Raw genomic sequence first — 18,210 nt, 5'->3', positions numbered from 1 at the left:
GCGTTAATGCGAGTGTGAATTGTTGTTCGCCTATCTGTGTTGGCCCTGCGATGAGGTGGCGACCTGTCCATTGTGTACTCTGCCTTCCGCCCAAAGGCAGCTGGGATAGGCTCCATCCCGCCCCCGCCTCCCCGAAAGTGACAAGCGGGGGGGAAATTTATACAAAAACCCCGTTTGCCACAGTAGATGCTCCTTTTTTTGGTAGGTGAATGTTCAATTGTAGTCAGAGTAAGGTTGCAGATTTTCCTCCAGCCAGATTTTTGGTCGTTATACTATACAGGTGACACTCAAAAAAATTGAATATGGTGTAAAAGTCCATTCCTGTCAGCAATTACCTCCAAATGTGATATTAGTTTGTGATATTAACTCATTACATGCAAAGTAAGAAATGTCAAGCCTTTATTACAATTTTGATGATCATGGCTTATATACATCAAAAGAAAACTTGACATATCTCATTTTGCATGTAATGAGATAACATCACTGCGATGAAGTAGCGGCTTGTCCAGGGTGTACCCCGGTTTGTAGCAGAGATAGGCACCAGCGCCCCCCCGCGACCCCAAAGGGAATGGGCGGTAGGAAATGGATGGATGGATGGATGGAGATAACATCACAATGTTACTAAATGTTATATTCTTGCGTAATTACCATACATCATTTATTTTGTTAAATTCTACAGAAGAATATGTATTTCTTATATTTATTTAAAAAAAAGAAAATTCCATGCTATATATGTGCTTCTTAAAGGTGAACTGAACATTTTGTGAATTTTTCTTATCATTCACAATCCTTATGTAAGACGAACACATTTATTCTTCTCACTGGCACTCATCGAAGGCGGACACTCCCTTTCCCTCTCCTGCTTGCTTCTTTGTTTTGTCTCGTCTTAACTTTCTTGTTGCTTCTTTTTGCAGTGCTCTCCAGATCTAAACAATGAAATTTATCAACTGGTATCTCAACAAAATTGACAAGATCTTGGGTTTGGGGGTAACCTGCCTCTCTTGACCTAGTGGTTGTTGCTGGACACACGACAGACTCTTGGGAGGATAAGAAGTTTTACCAGCCTTACACAAACACAGGCATCCACGAAAAATACACGCCACACACACACATAACCCAACCCCAACCCCACGCCATCGGTGCTTCACCCCACGTGGTATAATAGCTGGCAGCTTCGGGCGGGATGCCCTCCCCCTCACCCCTCGTTGCAAGTCTTGAGTTGTATGTTGTAATATGTATATGTGATTTTCTATGGGGGGACAGCACGGTGTCAGAGAGGTTAGTGCGTCTGCCTCACAAAACGAAGGTCCTGAGTTCAATCCTGGGCACGGGATCTTTCTGTGCGGAGTTTGCATCTTCTCCCCGTGACTGCGTGGGTACTCCGGCTTTCTCCCACCTCCAAAGACATGCACCTGGGGATAGGTTGATTGGCAACACTAAATTGGCCCTAGTGTGTGTATGTGAGTGTGAATGTGGTCTGTCTATCTGTGTTGGCCAAGGGATGAGGTGGCGACTAATCCAGGGTGTACGCCGCCTTCCGCCCGAATGCAGCTGAGATAGGCTCCAGCGACACCCTGCGACCCCGAAAGGGACAAGCGGTAGGAAATGGATGGATTTGCTATTGAGGTTTTTTTCCTCCCACTTAGATAACATTTTTTTAATCATTCTCCCCCAGCGTCTACCTTTTTCCCACCTTTTACGGGACGCCGTAGTGGCGACCCATCAGCGATCCTGTTCTGTAACCCTGTACAGTGTTTAATCGTCTAATCTTGAATGGAAAAGTTACGTTGTACCTGTGCAATGACAATGAATATCCATCCATACCTCCATCTATCCATTCTTTTTTATGCATTCAAAATATTAAATAAACGCGAGCAAAACGTCTGCTTACAATGGAGCCATAAAAAACATCCAAACACCTACATTAAGGTTTTATATACATGATGTAAGTATATATTTACATGTATTTTGATCATTTTAAACATACATAGCGCATTAATTTAAAAAAATGCATCACATTGTTCGCTTTTTCCATCGACATCACTGATTATTACTCACTGTAAAAATCATGGGAACCAATAAACATCAGAAACTGTACAATGTCTGCTGTCATTAGGATGACGACTGATAGGATGTTGTTGATATATTCCCATTTAAATGAAGAATGACTCATATCCCTCGCGAAAAAAGGGAGGTGGAACCAAGTGTCTTTTAGTGTTGTTTTCGCTATTCCGTGTCTAAATTGGCTGTCTAAGTGTACAAACTTTTCGGAATACAGCCTCATTCTTCTACTATCCAGGTAAGAGGAATGATTTATGTTATAGAATAAACTCTCACCAGGTTTGACGCGAGAAAGCAGCTGACCAGCCGATGATGTCAACATAGGCAAACAAGCTAGTGATCACGGCGCTGCTATGAATAGTTTAGGAGAGGATAGGTCTTTATTGTCATTGCACAAGTGCAACAAAACTTTGTTTTCAGCACAAACCCGTTTAAGATTAGACAAACAAACAGTGTACAGGGTTAAAAAACAGGAACGCAGAGGGGTCGCCATTTTTTTTCCTTTTTTTTTTTTTAATTCATTTTGTTGTCTGTGTTAGCGTGTATAATTACAATATCACTAATACTTGGTTAACATACAAGTCAACAAATGTAAATGGTGATTGTTGGCTGTTTTGGGATGGTTATTTATTGGGTTTTATGGGCGGAATAGAGGAGCTGTCATTGGCTGCGCTTTAAGCAGACTTCCAACGTTCCACCCTTTTTGGCACTTAGGGGAGGTAATTGAACGCACGGCCCCTCAACTTCCCTTCTTTGTGATTGGTCTCTTGAAACACATACTGTCTCCTGGTCGGAGCCAATCTGCGGGAACCTGGTATGTATCATCATAATAGGTGCCTTTTAAGTGGACATGCAATTTTTTGTATGTTAAAAGGGTCAGACAGTGGAACCTTGATTGACAAAGGACTCTCTATTTGTGACCTTTGGAAAGGTTTACATCGCACCAAATATGCCTTGGTGTGCGGGCCATGTCTCAGCGTACAAACGCTTCATTCATTTTGCATGCTGCTTGAGGCCATCGGAGGCTGCTATTTTAATGACATCACTTCCTGTACATGTGGGCACAGCTATTTTGGTGAGGTGCAGCCCCCTACGTCACATTCTGTTTACATCCTGTAAACAGTCGCGGCCATTTCGAAGAGCTTTGAGGCCAGCGGCACTTCTGACGAAATTTATTTCAACAATTGTCGTGTCTTGCGCAGGTCAGAGCTGTGTTAACCTGTCTTAAAGATCAAAACGCATTAAATGTGTCCAAACTCCCACAGTCTTGCTGTATAGATTTGGATTGCTTGACAACCAGCGCCAAGTTTAGGATGCGCCGTTTTGTGGACGGTCGTGTTTACGTGAATCCACTTCGACAGCAACTTCTCCCCGCCATCTTTGTTGTAGTTTTTAGCGCTTCCATATAGTGTACTCACAGATATAAGTTCAAAGTAGGGCTGGGCGTTATGGCCTTTTTTTAATATTGCGATATTATTAGGCCATATCGCGATATACGATTTATATCTCGGTATTTTGCCTTAGCATTGAATGAACACTTGATACATATAATCACAGCAGTATGATGATTCTATGTGTCTACATTAAAACATTTTTGTTCATAATGTATTAATATATGATCATTTGAAACTTTCATGCAGAGAAGGAAATCACAACTAAGTCAATGTACCAAAACTGTATTTATTAAAGGTATTAGCAGGTGACTTTTCAAATGATGCTACATGTTAGCAGTAATGCTATTTTTGGTAGCAACGCTTGTGCCCCACACTTGACAAATTAAAGTTGTCTATTCGACATATTCCCACTTGAAGCCGAACCACCGCCAGACGGTGGACCCCATGCTGTTTTTCTTGGGAATTAATTCTTCCTTCATTTGTTACCAGATTCGAAACCTTTCGCTCCTTCGCAACACTACGCTAGCATCACGGCTAACGTTAGCCACGGTCCTACCTCTCTGCTGGGCGAGGGCGTATAGGTATGTGACGTAGGACATGACAGTATGTGACGAAAGTAAGAACCTGCGCTTACACTCTGTGAGGAGACACAAGAAGGAGTGGGAAGAACCTGTAGTGTAATGCCCGCAGCTAAAAACAACTGCGTGAGAACGTGTACTCGAATATTATGATATAGTCATTTTCTATATCGCACAGAGAAAAACCCGCGATATATCGCGTATATCGATATATCACCCAGCCCGCACGGAGACAAACCCGCGATATATCGCGTATATCGATATATCACTCAGCCCTAGTTCAAAGTATACGCTACTTTGTATTAGAAACGGCAATAGCAGAGGATGAAGGAGCTTATTGACTACAGCGTTGGATAGGGATGGGAATCAAAAAACGGTTCCTGTTCAGAACCAATTCCCAGTGCAATAATTTCTTGCCATTTATTCAAAAGGTTCCCTTTGGATACTTTCTGATTGGGGATGACGTAATTTACCATGAATTGATTTACGTGGACCCCGACTTAAACAAGTTGAAAACCTTATTCGGGTGTTACCATTTAGTGGTCAATTGTACGGAATATGTACTCTACTGTGCAATCTACTAATAAAAGTTTCAATCAATCAATCAATCAGACGTGATTAAGCAACATGGGTAGTGACGTCAGACCTCAAAATAGCGAAGCACGGCGCAACGACCGCTCTAAAGTTGACTACCTTTTACAAGAAAAGATTGCAACAGCGCAACTGGTATTCATTACAAGGCTGCTATTTCAACAAGAGGAAGACATCCGAGCGATATGCTGAAACATTAGAACACACAGCATGCAATAATAATAAATGAAAGTCCAGTTCTGAACCGCTCCTATCAAGGATAGGTACTAACACCTCCTATTATGTTAGCACTATTATTTGTAAAATTTAAATAAATGCCTTCTCATTGAGATGAGCATGAGGAGAGAAATATTCTGACTGGCCCCGAGGCGAGCAGTACTCGCTCCAAATAACGTCTGCCGCTCGACAAATATCAGCGAGCAGTGACTAATTTGTGGTCAAAAGTTTGCATTTTTGGTGGGCGAATATTCACTTTTAGTTAAAGAAAAGTTGCAAGTTTTCCTCCTACCAGTTTCTCTCTGTCATTATGTTGTACAGGTGAAATTCATAGGATTAGAATATGGTGTAAAAGTTAATTCATGTCAGCAATTAACTTCAAATGTAAATCTAATCTGTGATATTAATTTACTACATGCAAAGTCAGATATGTCATGCCTTTAGTTGTTATCATTCTGATCATAGCTTCACGGTGGCAGAGGGGTTAGTGCGTCTGCCTCACAATACGAAGTTCCTGCAGTCCTGGGTTCAAATCCAGGCTCGGGATCTTTCTGTGTGGAGTTTGCATGTTCTCCCCGTGAATGCGTGGGTTCCCTCCGGGTACTCCGGCTTCCTCCCACCTCCAAAGACATGCACCTGGGGATAGGTTAATTGGCAACACTAAATTGGCCCTAGTGTGTGAATGTGAGTGTGAATGTTGTCTGTCTATCTGTGTTGGCCCTGCGATGAGGTGGCGACTTGTCCAGGGTGTACCCTGCCTTCCGCCCGATTGTTGCTGAGATAGGCGCCAGCGCCCCCCGCGACCCCGAAAGGGAATAAGCGGTAGGAAATGGATGGATGGATGGCATTCTGATCATCAAAGTTTTTGAAACCTTAAATTTTCAAAGATTTTTTTAAATTCAAGGTTTTCATACGCTACAAGCCACAATCATCAAGATTATAATAAAGGCTTGACATACCCGGTATCTCACTCTGCATGTAATAAGTTAATATCAAATGTTACTAAATGTTTAATTCTTGTGTAATTTGCACATCATTAAATTCTAAAGAAGAGCAATAATTATTTACAAAAAAGTTATTTTTTTCTTCAATGCTATGCATGTGCTTTGTGAGACCTCATTGTAAGTTTTGTAAGGTCATGGTAACTCTAAACTAAACAACATTGATTCTAATCCACCTTTTCTTATCTTATTTTCTTTTCAAAAAATTCCGTTAAGGAACTGATAAAGAATCAAATCTTTTAGACAGAATCAAAAGTGGAATCAGAACTACAAAAATCTGATCAATTCCTATCTCTAGCGTCAGACTACAATGGTAGAAGCGCACAAAGCACTTTGGGTAAATCTCTATCATGGATGGATAATCTGCTGACGTCACCAATGGTAAAACATCAACATTTGGGCAAACTCCAAATGGCTCGTTTCCTGGAAGTATGAAGGAAAACAAGATTGTTTTATAAATATCTCAGTGACGCCTTCACGGTTAGATTTCACATTTTCTAGACAAATGCTGATCACAGATAAACAACACCAGCAGGTACGAATACGAAAAACAATTGAAATAATAATAGGTTCCATTTAAGTAAGTATTATTCAACTCTGCTTCTTTTTTATTGTGCTCGGCGAGGTCATTGAGGTATTGAACACATTGAATGTGAAGGATCACATTGTTAACTGGAATTGGTTTTTGGACTCACATTTGTTAACTGGAATTCTTGGACACACACTAAGTCTTTGTTTTGCACAAAGTTTCATTGTTTAGTTATATTATGAATCCATGAACTCTGAGGTGCTGCTGGGTTTGGTGGTGTTTTTTTTTTCCCCCAAGATGGCGCTGCTGTAGTGGCTGCTGTAGGCAGGAGCTCTGTGCTCTTGTATCATCCTTTTGTGTTTCCCTCTTGTTTTCATGTGTTATTATATTTTTTTGCCTTTTGGTCCGGGACCCTTTGGGACTGAGTGACAAGGGGTTTCACTTTCGTGACCTCTGTGGTGCTTTTTTTTGTGGACTTCTGGATCTGCCTCCCGGGAGCCTTTTGGCCATGGAGACCAGCTGCTGGGTGTCTGCCACACCGGAGTCGCTTTGGAGGGACTGGAGGAGATGCGGATGAGGGGACAGGACTGCGGAGCTGGCACTGAGCACTGGGACGGAGAGGCTTCGCGGTGTCTTGGCTGGGTGAGCAGGTGTCGGACACCCCAGTCTCCTTGGACGTATCATCGCTCATCCGTGCGGACTGGACACTGGCCGGGAGTGGAGTCGGCTGTCCTGGTTGCTTTGTTGGGTCTACTCCTGTCTCTGGCCATCCTCCCTCCACCCCAGCAGACGATGGCGTGGAACACCGCAGAGGCCACCACAGTGGATATGTTTCTTTAACTTTTTATTCATAGCTGTATGTAGAAGTGTCTGGTTGTATCTGCTGCTTTAATGTCTTTAATGTCCTATGTGTTCTTTGATGTTTGATGTTTCCCTCCTACTCACATGTAAGAGGGGTGTGTACTATGGCTATGAGTTGTTGTTTTTTTCCCTTGGCCTCAGTCTGCACCCCCTCTCCAGGGCCCAGGCTAAGACCGATTTTTTTTTTTTAATTTTAATCTCCTATTCTTTTCTCCCCCCCTTGTTTACCTGTATCTCATCATTTTTTTGTAAGGGGCGCTGGAAGCCGGCAGACCCGTCAGCGATCCTGTTCTGTCTCCCTTTAATGTTTGTCTGATCTTGAATGGGATTGTGCTGAAAATTGTAATTTTCCTGAAGGAACTCTCCTGACGGAATAAATAAAGTACTATCTAATCTACTATCTAATCTAATCAAAGAACAACTTTTAAAAGCTATCTGTGTTTAAAATCAGACCTAAAAGGAAGCAGTATCGAGCAACTTGAGTCATGTGGGAGCAATTAAATTTCTTTTTTCAGGGCGGCAGAATATTTAATACCCCTTTTCCTTTACATGGCAATTGCCAACACTTTTGTTCACTTCCTATTCTCGATTTATTCAATATATACTCCATAAATAATAACATTCCAAAAAACTAATAATTAATAAATAGTGCATAAGTTGTATTTCATACAGTGAGATAAATAAGATGATATATCACTTCAGAATATTTGTCATGGCTCTTCTCCTTTGTACTTTGAGTTTGAACACTTTCTTAAACTGGATCATATTAGTACATTGTTTGATTTGTTTACTTAATCCATTCCATAATTTAATTCCACATACTGATATACTAAAGTTTTTAAGTGTTGCATGTGCATACAAATGTTTAAAGTTAAATATTTCTCTGAAGTTATATTTCTCCTCTTTTGTTAAAAATAATTGTTGTACATTCTATGGTAGCAGGTCATACTTTGCTCTGTGCTTAATTTCAGCTGTTTGCAACTATATTGAAATTCTACTGTATTTTTTCATATCATTTTGATTTAGCAAATAAAGGTTTTGAGTGTTCTCTAAATCTAACATTATGTATTAGTCTAACTGATCTTTTTTGTAACCCGATAAGTGACTACAGTTTACTTTTGTAATTATTTCCCTCCATTTCTGCACAATAACTCAGATATGGTAACACTAGCGTACAGTAGAGAATATTGAGAGATTTTTGGTCCGATACATAATTTAGCATTCTCTGTATTCATTATTGATGTGTTCCTTGCCATCTTATGTTGTATATTTTGTTATATGAGATTTCCAGTGCCCTGCAATGAGGTGGCGACTTGTCCAGGTTGTACCACGCCTACCGCCCGAATGCAGCTGAGATAGGCTCCAGCATCCCCCGCGATCACAAAAAAGGGACAAGCTTTTGAAAATGGATGGATGGACGGAGATTTCCGATTAATTTTATCATCAATCATTACACCTAAAAATGTGACCTCATTTACCGGTACTCTTTCAATGTCTATTCCGTTTATTTGTATTTGTGTTTGATTTGCTCTTTTACTGTTACCGAATATCACTATTTTAGTTTTACTGAAGTTTAAGGATAGTCGTTTGTTTTCTTTAATTTATTAATCTCTTCTTTTATTACTTTTATTAGCTCCTGTGTGTTTTCTCCTGAACAAAACTCTGTTGTATCATCTGCAAATAATACTAACTTCAAATCTTTTGTAACAATACAAACATCATTTACGTAAAGACTGAACAATTTTGGTCCCAGTATTGATCCCTGTGGTATGCCACAGGAAATATTTAGCATTGCATATGTGCTTCCTGTTGGTTAAGTAACCTCTTATATAGTTTAAGACCAACCCTCTTATGCCATACGGTTCTGTTTTGAATACAATATTGTGATTGTGAAACTTTTACAATAATGCTGATCTTGTTAGGGTTCAGTTATCTTAAACAAGTTCTAGTCTAATGGTTGCCACGATTACCTGCGACTGCGTTTGGCACGAGCCCGGGCATAGAAAGCCTCGTAAGATTTGGCTTTTAGTTCCAGGGCCTTAGTGGCAAACTCCTCAGCGAGGCTGAAATCCTGCAAGCAAATAATACATGACAGTAAAACACAGGACATAATAATACTAATACATAATGGATGCAAAAAATAATAGGGAGATTCATTTCCATGGAGTAAAAGTTGGTGTTCAGGCTTACATTCATCTTGCGGCGACATCGTGACAGGTTGAGGAGCACACACACTCTCAGCTGTCTGAAGGTCTTCATCTCATCCACCGGAAACTTCTGCAGAGCTGACTGATAGGAATGAGCAGCCTCCCTCACTTTACCTTGCTACACACAAACATTTCTAATAAAATACTCAATCCTTGCATCTTTTTCTGGCTGATTTAGGTGGATTGGTTACCTTGTACAGTTTGTCCCCCTCTTGGACCAGTTTGCTAATGAGAACCATTAGAATGTCTGGTTTAGACGTAGCCATAGCCCACGTTGCAGGTCCTGCGCACACACAAACAACCAGTCAAATTTCACGCGATGAGAAAATGTCCAGTGGCAGTCAAAAGTTTAGAGACACTTTCACATGCCATTGAATGAGTGTCTCCAAACTTTTAGATGTACTGAGCTATTCTAACATTTAGACGAGACACAATCAAGTTAAAGTGTAACTGCACTTTTTTTTCTTTTAATTTTGCCTATCATTCACAATCCCTATGTAAGACAAGAACACACATCTTTACCTTTTCTGTACATTGTAAGTAATGTAAAACTGATAGTAAGAGGCGGCTAACAGTGTAAGTAAAAGTGATATGATATATTCCACCTCCTCCAGTAGGGTTTTAGATATATGCTGTAAGTATATATGTAATGTAGTAAAAGGCAAATTCATGATAACATGTAATATATGCAGTATTTAATTATTACCGTAACTTTTTTCCTTGGGCACATTTACTACTAGCGCCGTTGCAATGCGCTTTGTGAAATCAATGTCAAAAACAGACAGCACTTTCTGTGTTTGTATCCATGAATGGCAGACTTTGAAAGCATCTTGGAGCGCTATTATGCAGTACTATTGGTAAACGTTTGAAATAAGAACACACAACAGTGACTTACAATGTCTGCCATCAATGGGAACCAACTGACGGGATGGTTGTATCTTTTAGCACTTGCAAACATTTTTAAAACTCCTCACTGTACTGATAAAAACATGTGTTGTTTTCAATTTGTCAAGAGCGTCGAGTCTGTCGATTTGGTAGTGTGTGGATTTACAAAGTTGACTAACTTCTTGTTTTAGTGCTGCCGCAACTTTGTATTCCACAGGTGATTTATAACCTAACAGTAACTTTTCCTAACTTAAAAGCTTCTTTTTGGGCAGGTCGCAACCAATGTTATTAGCAGCTCTATTTAGCTAGTAATGTTGTTGTGTTATTTGGGGAAAAAAAGACCAAGGAGATTGGTCACAATGCCAGAAAAGTAGTTCCTCTGTGTTATCGCTTATAATAACAACGTTGCAATAGCTTAATTATTATGCAGGTCACACATGCAAACGGTGCATTGTTGCTGGTTTTTGTAGGGTTTGTTTAAGAGCACTTTATAGGCAGAATAGTCCCCATTACCTACATTGTTAGCTGCCCCGTATTAATAGTTTTTTACTATATATAATGAGTGTTCTGAAAATTACTTTAGAAAAGTAATTCATTATATTTACTTGTGACCTTACCATAAGATTAACTGAATTACTAATGGACTTACCGTATTTCCTTGAATTGCCGCCGGGGCGCTAATTAATTTAAAACCTCTTCTCACTTCTGCGCTTACCAAAGGCATACGGTAAAAGTAAGCATGTGCTAATTATTTTAAAACCTCTTCTCAGTCCGGCACTTACCAAAGGCATGCAGTAAAAATTTGAGGGTGATGTAAGTTTGGACCTTAAATTCTACTGAATAGCTCTTAATCTTCTTCCCTTTATGCGATTTCAAATTACCGGTATTGAAATCAGCCTCCTTCATTTTGAAAATGATGACAGGGGAAGTGTCCCTCGTGACGTCACGAGTTTGAACAGGCGGTAATACTTAGCATGCGCTAATTATTTTGGGAAGCGAGTTTGAACCGGCAGTAATTCAAGGCAGGCGCATACTATATGCCCTGCGGCAATTCAAGGAAATACGGTACTCTTTAAAAAATCTAATAAATTACTTGGGAAAGTAATTTATGTTCTTAAAAAAAGACAATTTTAAATATCTGTCATATGCATTTGAGAGATGTTTAATGTGAGAGCACAATGTATGGAGTCTGTGCTTTTAAAAGCCGATGTCAGTGACGTCATCGAGGGTTTCAACGAAGCTGTGTTTTTTACTTTAGCAGTTAGCTGCTTTGTCGGCTTTGACGACAGCTCTTTTCAATCTTTTCACCGGATTGTGTTACCTCTGCTTAATAAAGAGATTGAATGTGCTTCCATGGTTGTCATATCTTCATGTCTACAAACAGATTTTTGTTTGGATGGCATTGGCAAGTTTGTCCCTTAAATCATTGATTTGTTGTTCCATATTCCCATTGTGTACGTGTACGTGTGCATAAGTTGTTGTCTACTGTGTCAATGAGATGGTGCCTCTTCCTATTTGATATCAAATTAATTTTATTCCGGTGCTGCTTGTAACTTTCACTAGTAAAAATATAATTCCTGCATTGAACTTGCTGCACTTATGACATTGTCTTGTTGTTGACATAAACCCCCATCAAAAGTTGCGTGCTACGTTACATCAAGCTATCGCTCACGATGTTGTAATGGACCTAAGGGGAAATAATTAGATTACTTGTTGCAGTAAAAGTAATGGCGTTACTAATATTGTTATGTAATAATGCTGTTATTACGAACACTGTTTATAATGTACATGAAAAGGAAAGACTTGTGTTCTTGTTCAGACAAGGTGGTTTGGGCATCTGGTATAGATGCACCCCGAATGCCTCCCTGGGGAGGTGTTTAGGGCACGTTGGACCGGCAGGAGGCACGAGGAAGACCCGCTGGGGGGATTATGTCTCCCAGCTGGCCTGGGAACGCCTCGGGATCCCCTGGAAGGAGTTAAACAAAGTGGCTGGGGAGAGGGAAGTCTGGGCTTCTCTAAATAGGAGATAGATTAGGAGCGAAGCGCAAGAAGATGGATAGAAGTGTGTTGTCCCACATAAGTATTGTTGGTAATGGGAAAATATTAACATTTTTATGAGAAAGTGTCTCCAAACTTTTAAATGGTGCTGTATAAAAATGAACACATGAAAGTTCTTCCTTTTTTTAATTAACGATTTTATGTGCTGAAGTGGCTATTTTTGTTTTTGTAATTCCCAACAATTCTATTAGTGTGCAACGGGAGATCATCGGGTGTGCCGCGGGAAATAATCTAATTTACCGTAATTGTTGTGAAAATGATTATTTATTACAAATAATATGTGGTTATTTATCTACCTAAGCCAGCGGCGTTAAGTGACAGGCGGAACAATGCAATGCTCTTCTACGAGTTGGCAGGACATAATTAATGTGTGTATCCACCTGTAGCTAATCATACAAGAGCACATGTCATGCCACGCTTCCTGTTGTGTTGTTTCTCTGATAGCCTTGTCTCATTAAGAGTGGTAAAGGCACAAGCAACAAACATTTCACTCAATGATTCTTTACCTATCTTGGCCCCCTTTTTGAGCAGAGCGATAACCGCTGAAGTGTTTCTGCAGCCGACCGCTCGGTCCAGAGGACGCATCCCACTGGAATCGGCGTGTTCCACGGACGCTCCGTGATCCACCAGGTGCTGCACCTGACGGACGACGCAAGCAGAGGTGAACCTTGAGCATGTTGGATTGACGACCAAGGACAATTGGTGTGTTTTACCGACCACTTCAGGGTCGCCGCGGAAGGCAGCCAGATCCAGAGGTGTTCGACCGCTGCGGTCGGTGTGTGTCGTGGTTGCACCTCTCGCCACCAGCTCTCTGACCAATTGGAGCTGACCTTTCAGACAGGCCCAACTCAGCGCTGTTAAACCTTCCCTGTCGGCCAGATCCAGAGAGGCCCCTGCAAAAACATACGTCTCCACTATGCACCACAGCTCGTTGTGCAAGACAAAAAGTCGTCATTCTCTGGCTTTAGTTACCATGATCCAGCAGCAATTTGGCTGTAGTCATGTGACCCTCTGATGCGGCTGTCATCAAGGCGGTTCGACCCTGCTGGTCCATCATGTTGACCTCAGCCCCATGACTTAGTAACAGCTCCACGACCTGAGACAATCACAGAGAAGGCTGGTAAATAACACAGAACCCAACTAATGAAAATGTGCAGTGGAACCCGTTTAAGTATGCAGAAACAACATGACCCATAATAGGCACCAGGAGTGTTAAAAAAAAATCTATTTTCGAATTAATCGCGATTCTTATTTGTAAATGATTGTTTTCTTCTTTTTTAAAACTGTCCTGTCCAGCCATTTAGGCAAATCATATTGTCTATGTAGATACTGTACAGATTTACTTTATAAAAGCGAAATGTAGGATACTTCTATTGTTGCCTTATTTGTATTTGACTTTATTAAATGTTTGGGTAGAATTTCATCAAACAAAACCAGCGTTTTTTCATGTAATATAGAAATAGAACATAACTTTTTATTTTATGGAGGAATGTAAGTAATCATAGTTAATCATCCAATGTTATTAAACAATTATTGATTTTTAATCGAGAATCGATTCTGAATTGAATAGTTACACCCAAGAATCGAATCATGTGGTGCCCAAAGATTTACAGCCCTAATAGCCAATGCTTGCATATTTACTCGTAACTTTTTCCGCAGACAATTTTTGATCACCTTCTTTCAGTGGTGAAAATTGTTGGTCGAAAAGTTGAAGCTTTGTTTGTTTTTACTAGTGATGTTTGAATAACGCCTCAGTGAGTGCACACTCACTAGCTGTAGTGACCCTGCAGTGGTTACAGTATAGGGTTGGTGTTCTTTAATGGTCATTCGCCAACTACTGGAATAAAAAAAGTCACTGTATTTGACATACAAATATTAATTAATAATTAGTAATAGTTGTTTTTCTTAAACAATAGTTGTACAGAAATGTATATGCAATGCACAAATTGTATTATTCAGCCAACTAGTACACGAGAAATTATAGTGACCTGGTATGGCGCTATTAGATAAAAATAATTACACACTTCGGAATTTTTGTATGGTTTACTTTTTTTTCTAATTTCTATTCAAATCAATGATGGTGACGAAAACCGACGTCAAACGCGGCACGCTACGTCCTCCGACTTCATTTAGTACGAGCTGTCACACATCAGCCAAATAAGTGCTTCCTGATAAACAGTGTTTGGTAAATGACTTGGCAACTGTGTCGATCACATTTTTTTCTCTTAAAGTGACACACGTTGAGGGACTCCGTATCACTCCTTGTGTTCAGTAAGGTTTTGATGATTTAGCATCATTTGACCCATCTCTAGTTAATGACGACGGGAACAATAGTATAACACGTGTTGACATAAACGGAACCAATTTTTCATTGAAATGACTTAAATTTGATGTCCACATAAGCAAACACTGTTCAATAATAAAAAGAACACTGGGAATTGGACACGTTGTCGACATTAACGGGTTTCACTTTATGCCTGTGTGGTTCCACAAGACCTGCCAGTGGCCACCCCGCACTGCACAAAAGAGTGGCACGACCCCCCGCCTGCTGCTTTGCTGCAGAGCAGCACCTTGATCCAGCAGCCGCGTGCAGACTGACAACCTGCCTCCTCCTGCTGCGGCTGTCAAGGCTGAAAGAGACAAGACAATGACAAGCCAGTCATGTAGGAGAAAAACCAACATGCACACTTATAGCAGACGTTATAAGTGTGCATGTTGACGTTTGTTTGGGGGTGAGAACATTTTTATGGGAGTTTATAAGGATATATACATTTAATTTGGATTATAATAAAAATCAATAAGCACAATCAACAATCACATATATGTTTGAAGTCCAGAAGGTGTAGGAAGAATCAGAATATATGGGAATGAACAATAAGTAAGTGTAGAAAACGTCATGTTTGTTAATAAAGGAAATGGTTACATTATGTTTGAGGCGTGTGTGAATACAGTGTATATTAACCTATTATATTAAAAGTTTCAAACACAACATTTTATTTGATAAAATTCCACACTATTTGAAATACATTATAGTCAAATTAAATGTATTATATGCAAAAGTTTAACTTGCATCGCAGACATGTTACACCTAGAGTGCATATACAAACAAGCATTATGTCGTAATCTGAATCATATCAATTATAAATTAATCAACGATAATTACTATCAAATGAATAAACTTTCTAATTTAGAATTGAGGGACAAGCGATAGACCTGGGTGGATGGATGGATGTTGTAATGATTGTATTGCAATGCACACTTCTTCCAGTAGAGGTCAGTGATGTGCAATATATTCACTATTGGTTTTGATGACAAAGTGGGTGGTCTGTTGATTGATGACATCAGTCTGATCATGAACCTGTCTTAGGTTGCACGACTGAAACCTAACTGCGATCATTCTCTCCAAAATTGTGATGGCGATTTTTATATTTTATAAAGAGAAATGCATAAAACTGAAAAAATAACAAGTGAATGAAGACATGTTGCTTTCAGACTGTCAATCAACGTATTCTTGTCTCAAGGTGCCACACTTTACAACAATATGCAATAATTTACTTAAAAAATGTTTTGGATTTATGCAAACAGAATCAGAAATACTCTATACAACTATACAGTATGTGTAATCATAATATATAATAATAATGCAAATAACCATTTAAAATTATGTAAACTTATATTTCTCATTACTTTAGAATTATTTAACATTTTACTGTAATTGGAACACACATCAATTAATCCAATTAAAATTTGTAAATTAAAAAAACTCTTTCTTGTAAGCATAATGTAACCAAAATAGATATTGAACATCTTAAAGTGCATCTTTTTTTTTTCCAGTTGGAAAAATGAGGTCGAACGTTGACTTTTTGTGTACCGTTGTCACGTGATCACGACATTTTTGCTCGTTTGTACGTGTCGATTCGCTCATCCGATTTGAAGCTGAAATTTCCCCCCAATGGGACAATTGGCTTTTTAATCTTTTTTAAAATTTGTGTTACATTGCGGCACTTTTCACTAGCGAGTTCAGAGGCTCTCTGTATTGTGTGTGTGTTGGAGACGGCGACGCGACAAAAATTGGTAATGAATGAAAAGAGGTGCTGAGAGCGTTGCACGAAGTGAGACGTCTTTCTTTCTGTTCGAAGCCAGACATAATGAAGCACGAGGCGCAACAATTCTGATTGGCGAACATGCCTGTCACTCAAATGCTGGTGACGATGGAGAAAAAAAAACAAAACTCAGCCTCTTGCTGTTATTTACTGCACTAATTAAAACCTCGATGTCGATTCACTTTTGATTAATCGAGCAGCCCTAAACCTGACTTTACAATTTAGAGTACATAAAGAGATACATGAATGAAAAAAACTCAAGCAATAAAATAAGGACATCGAACACTATCAATATTTTTGATTAGGGGTTTCCCGGTACAACTTTTTCACTGATATTGGAGCCTTGAGTATTGGCCGATACCAATATTGATATGATATCAGCAGTAGTCAGACAATCTTTTCAGTATATTGGATGGGGGGGCCACGCCTATAAGAACAGCTGATAGGCAACACGTCACAGTGGTCAGGTGACTGCAGACTGCAGATGACAGTCGAAACATGTCAAGTAAAAATTCCATCCAATATACCAAAAATATGGTCTGACTACAAGAACATTTAAAAAGTATGCTTTAATTCCGCTTCATGTGTAGTCAAGCGAGTTCACTTCCTGTTTGTGGCACATTCACCTGATATACATCAATCACTCGTTTTTAAGAGAGCACACAGCCTGTAGGTTCTAAAATAGCTTATTTGTTCAAACAGTAATATTAACCATCCAGCATTTATACAATCACCACATCAGTGAGATGTTTTCATCATTACATCATCTAATCAGTACATTTTAGGGCTGATCCGGATAATACCTACTACGTCACATTCCATTTAAATTACGAGCCTCTACTCAAATGTGTTTGTATGTGGGCGGGCCAGCTTCCATCCGCAGATACAAACACAATTAAAGACTGACAAGACGCTTCCCTTACATCCGCTATAGATAGCTCAAAAAGTTATGGGCACATTTCAATTAAACTTTCAGGAAATATCAGAAATGGGATAAGTAAGAAGTGATAGCATTACTATTGAGAAATAGGGCCTGGCAGAGGTCTAGGCTTATCACACTTCTTATTTGCATTGCACTTGAGTCTTTTGAAATACCTGTCTCTCCCCACAGACTGTCAGGTGTGTTGATTTCAGGTCTTTGCTCCTCTTTGTTATCTCCATCTGGAGGATCCAGGAGATGAGACACGATCTACACACAGAACACATACACCCTTATCAGTATGTACCAGTAAAACAATATTTGTTCTACTAAATTTGAATAAACCAGTATTTAGACTACCGAGTCTTACTTTTTAATACAATATGTAGACAGGATCAAAGTAATGAACCAAAACAGTCAATAATATAACAGTACCAAAATGATGTGTAATACTACCGCGGAACCCACTTTCTCAGTGGCCTTGTGGTTAGAGTGTCCGCCCTGAGACTGGAAGGTCGTGAGTTCAAACCCTGGCCGAGTCATACCAAAGACTATAAAAATGGGACCCATTGCCTCTCTGCTTGGCACTCAGCATCAAAGTTTGGAATTAGGGGTTAACTCACCAAAATGATTCCAAAGTGTGGCCATCGCTGCTGCTCACTGCTCCCCTTCCCTCCCAGGGGTGAACATGGGGATGGGTCAAATGCAGAGCATAATTTCACCACACCTAATGTGTGAGATTATCGTTGGGACTTTAAACTTTAACTTATGTCAACTCCAAGTCCGTCGAACAGCTCTTCAAGTCCC

At 39.8% G+C, this 18,210-nt stretch overlaps 1 protein-coding gene across 6 annotated transcripts in view; it reads right to left on the bottom strand.

Annotated features, from left to right (window-relative positions):
* Positions 1-18,210, bottom strand: part of tanc2a (tetratricopeptide repeat, ankyrin repeat and coiled-coil containing 2a) — a 119,426-nt gene that overhangs the window by 7,787 nt on the left and 93,429 nt on the right. For all 6 annotated transcript variants that reach the window (XM_061884191.1, XM_061884192.1, XM_061884190.1 and 3 more), the window contains 8 exons: positions 17,580-17,673; positions 14,878-15,011; positions 13,354-13,477; positions 13,099-13,274; positions 12,888-13,020; positions 9,630-9,721; positions 9,422-9,556; positions 9,202-9,302 (listed from right to left, as the gene is read on the bottom strand). In XM_061884191.1, coding sequence (XP_061740175.1) covers positions 9,202-9,302; positions 9,422-9,556; positions 9,630-9,721; positions 12,888-13,020; positions 13,099-13,274; positions 13,354-13,477; positions 14,878-15,011; positions 17,580-17,673 — 989 coding nt within the window. The remainder of the gene's footprint in view (positions 1-9,201; positions 9,303-9,421; positions 9,557-9,629; positions 9,722-12,887; positions 13,021-13,098; positions 13,275-13,353; positions 13,478-14,877; positions 15,012-17,579; positions 17,674-18,210) is intronic.

Source organism: Nerophis ophidion, linkage group LG23, assembly GCF_033978795.1.
Source record: "Nerophis ophidion isolate RoL-2023_Sa linkage group LG23, RoL_Noph_v1.0, whole genome shotgun sequence".
Taxonomy (NCBI): domain Eukaryota; kingdom Metazoa; phylum Chordata; class Actinopteri; order Syngnathiformes; family Syngnathidae; genus Nerophis; species Nerophis ophidion.
Note: the sequence above shows the minus strand (reverse complement) of the source record. Positions and strands in the feature narration are given on the sequence as shown.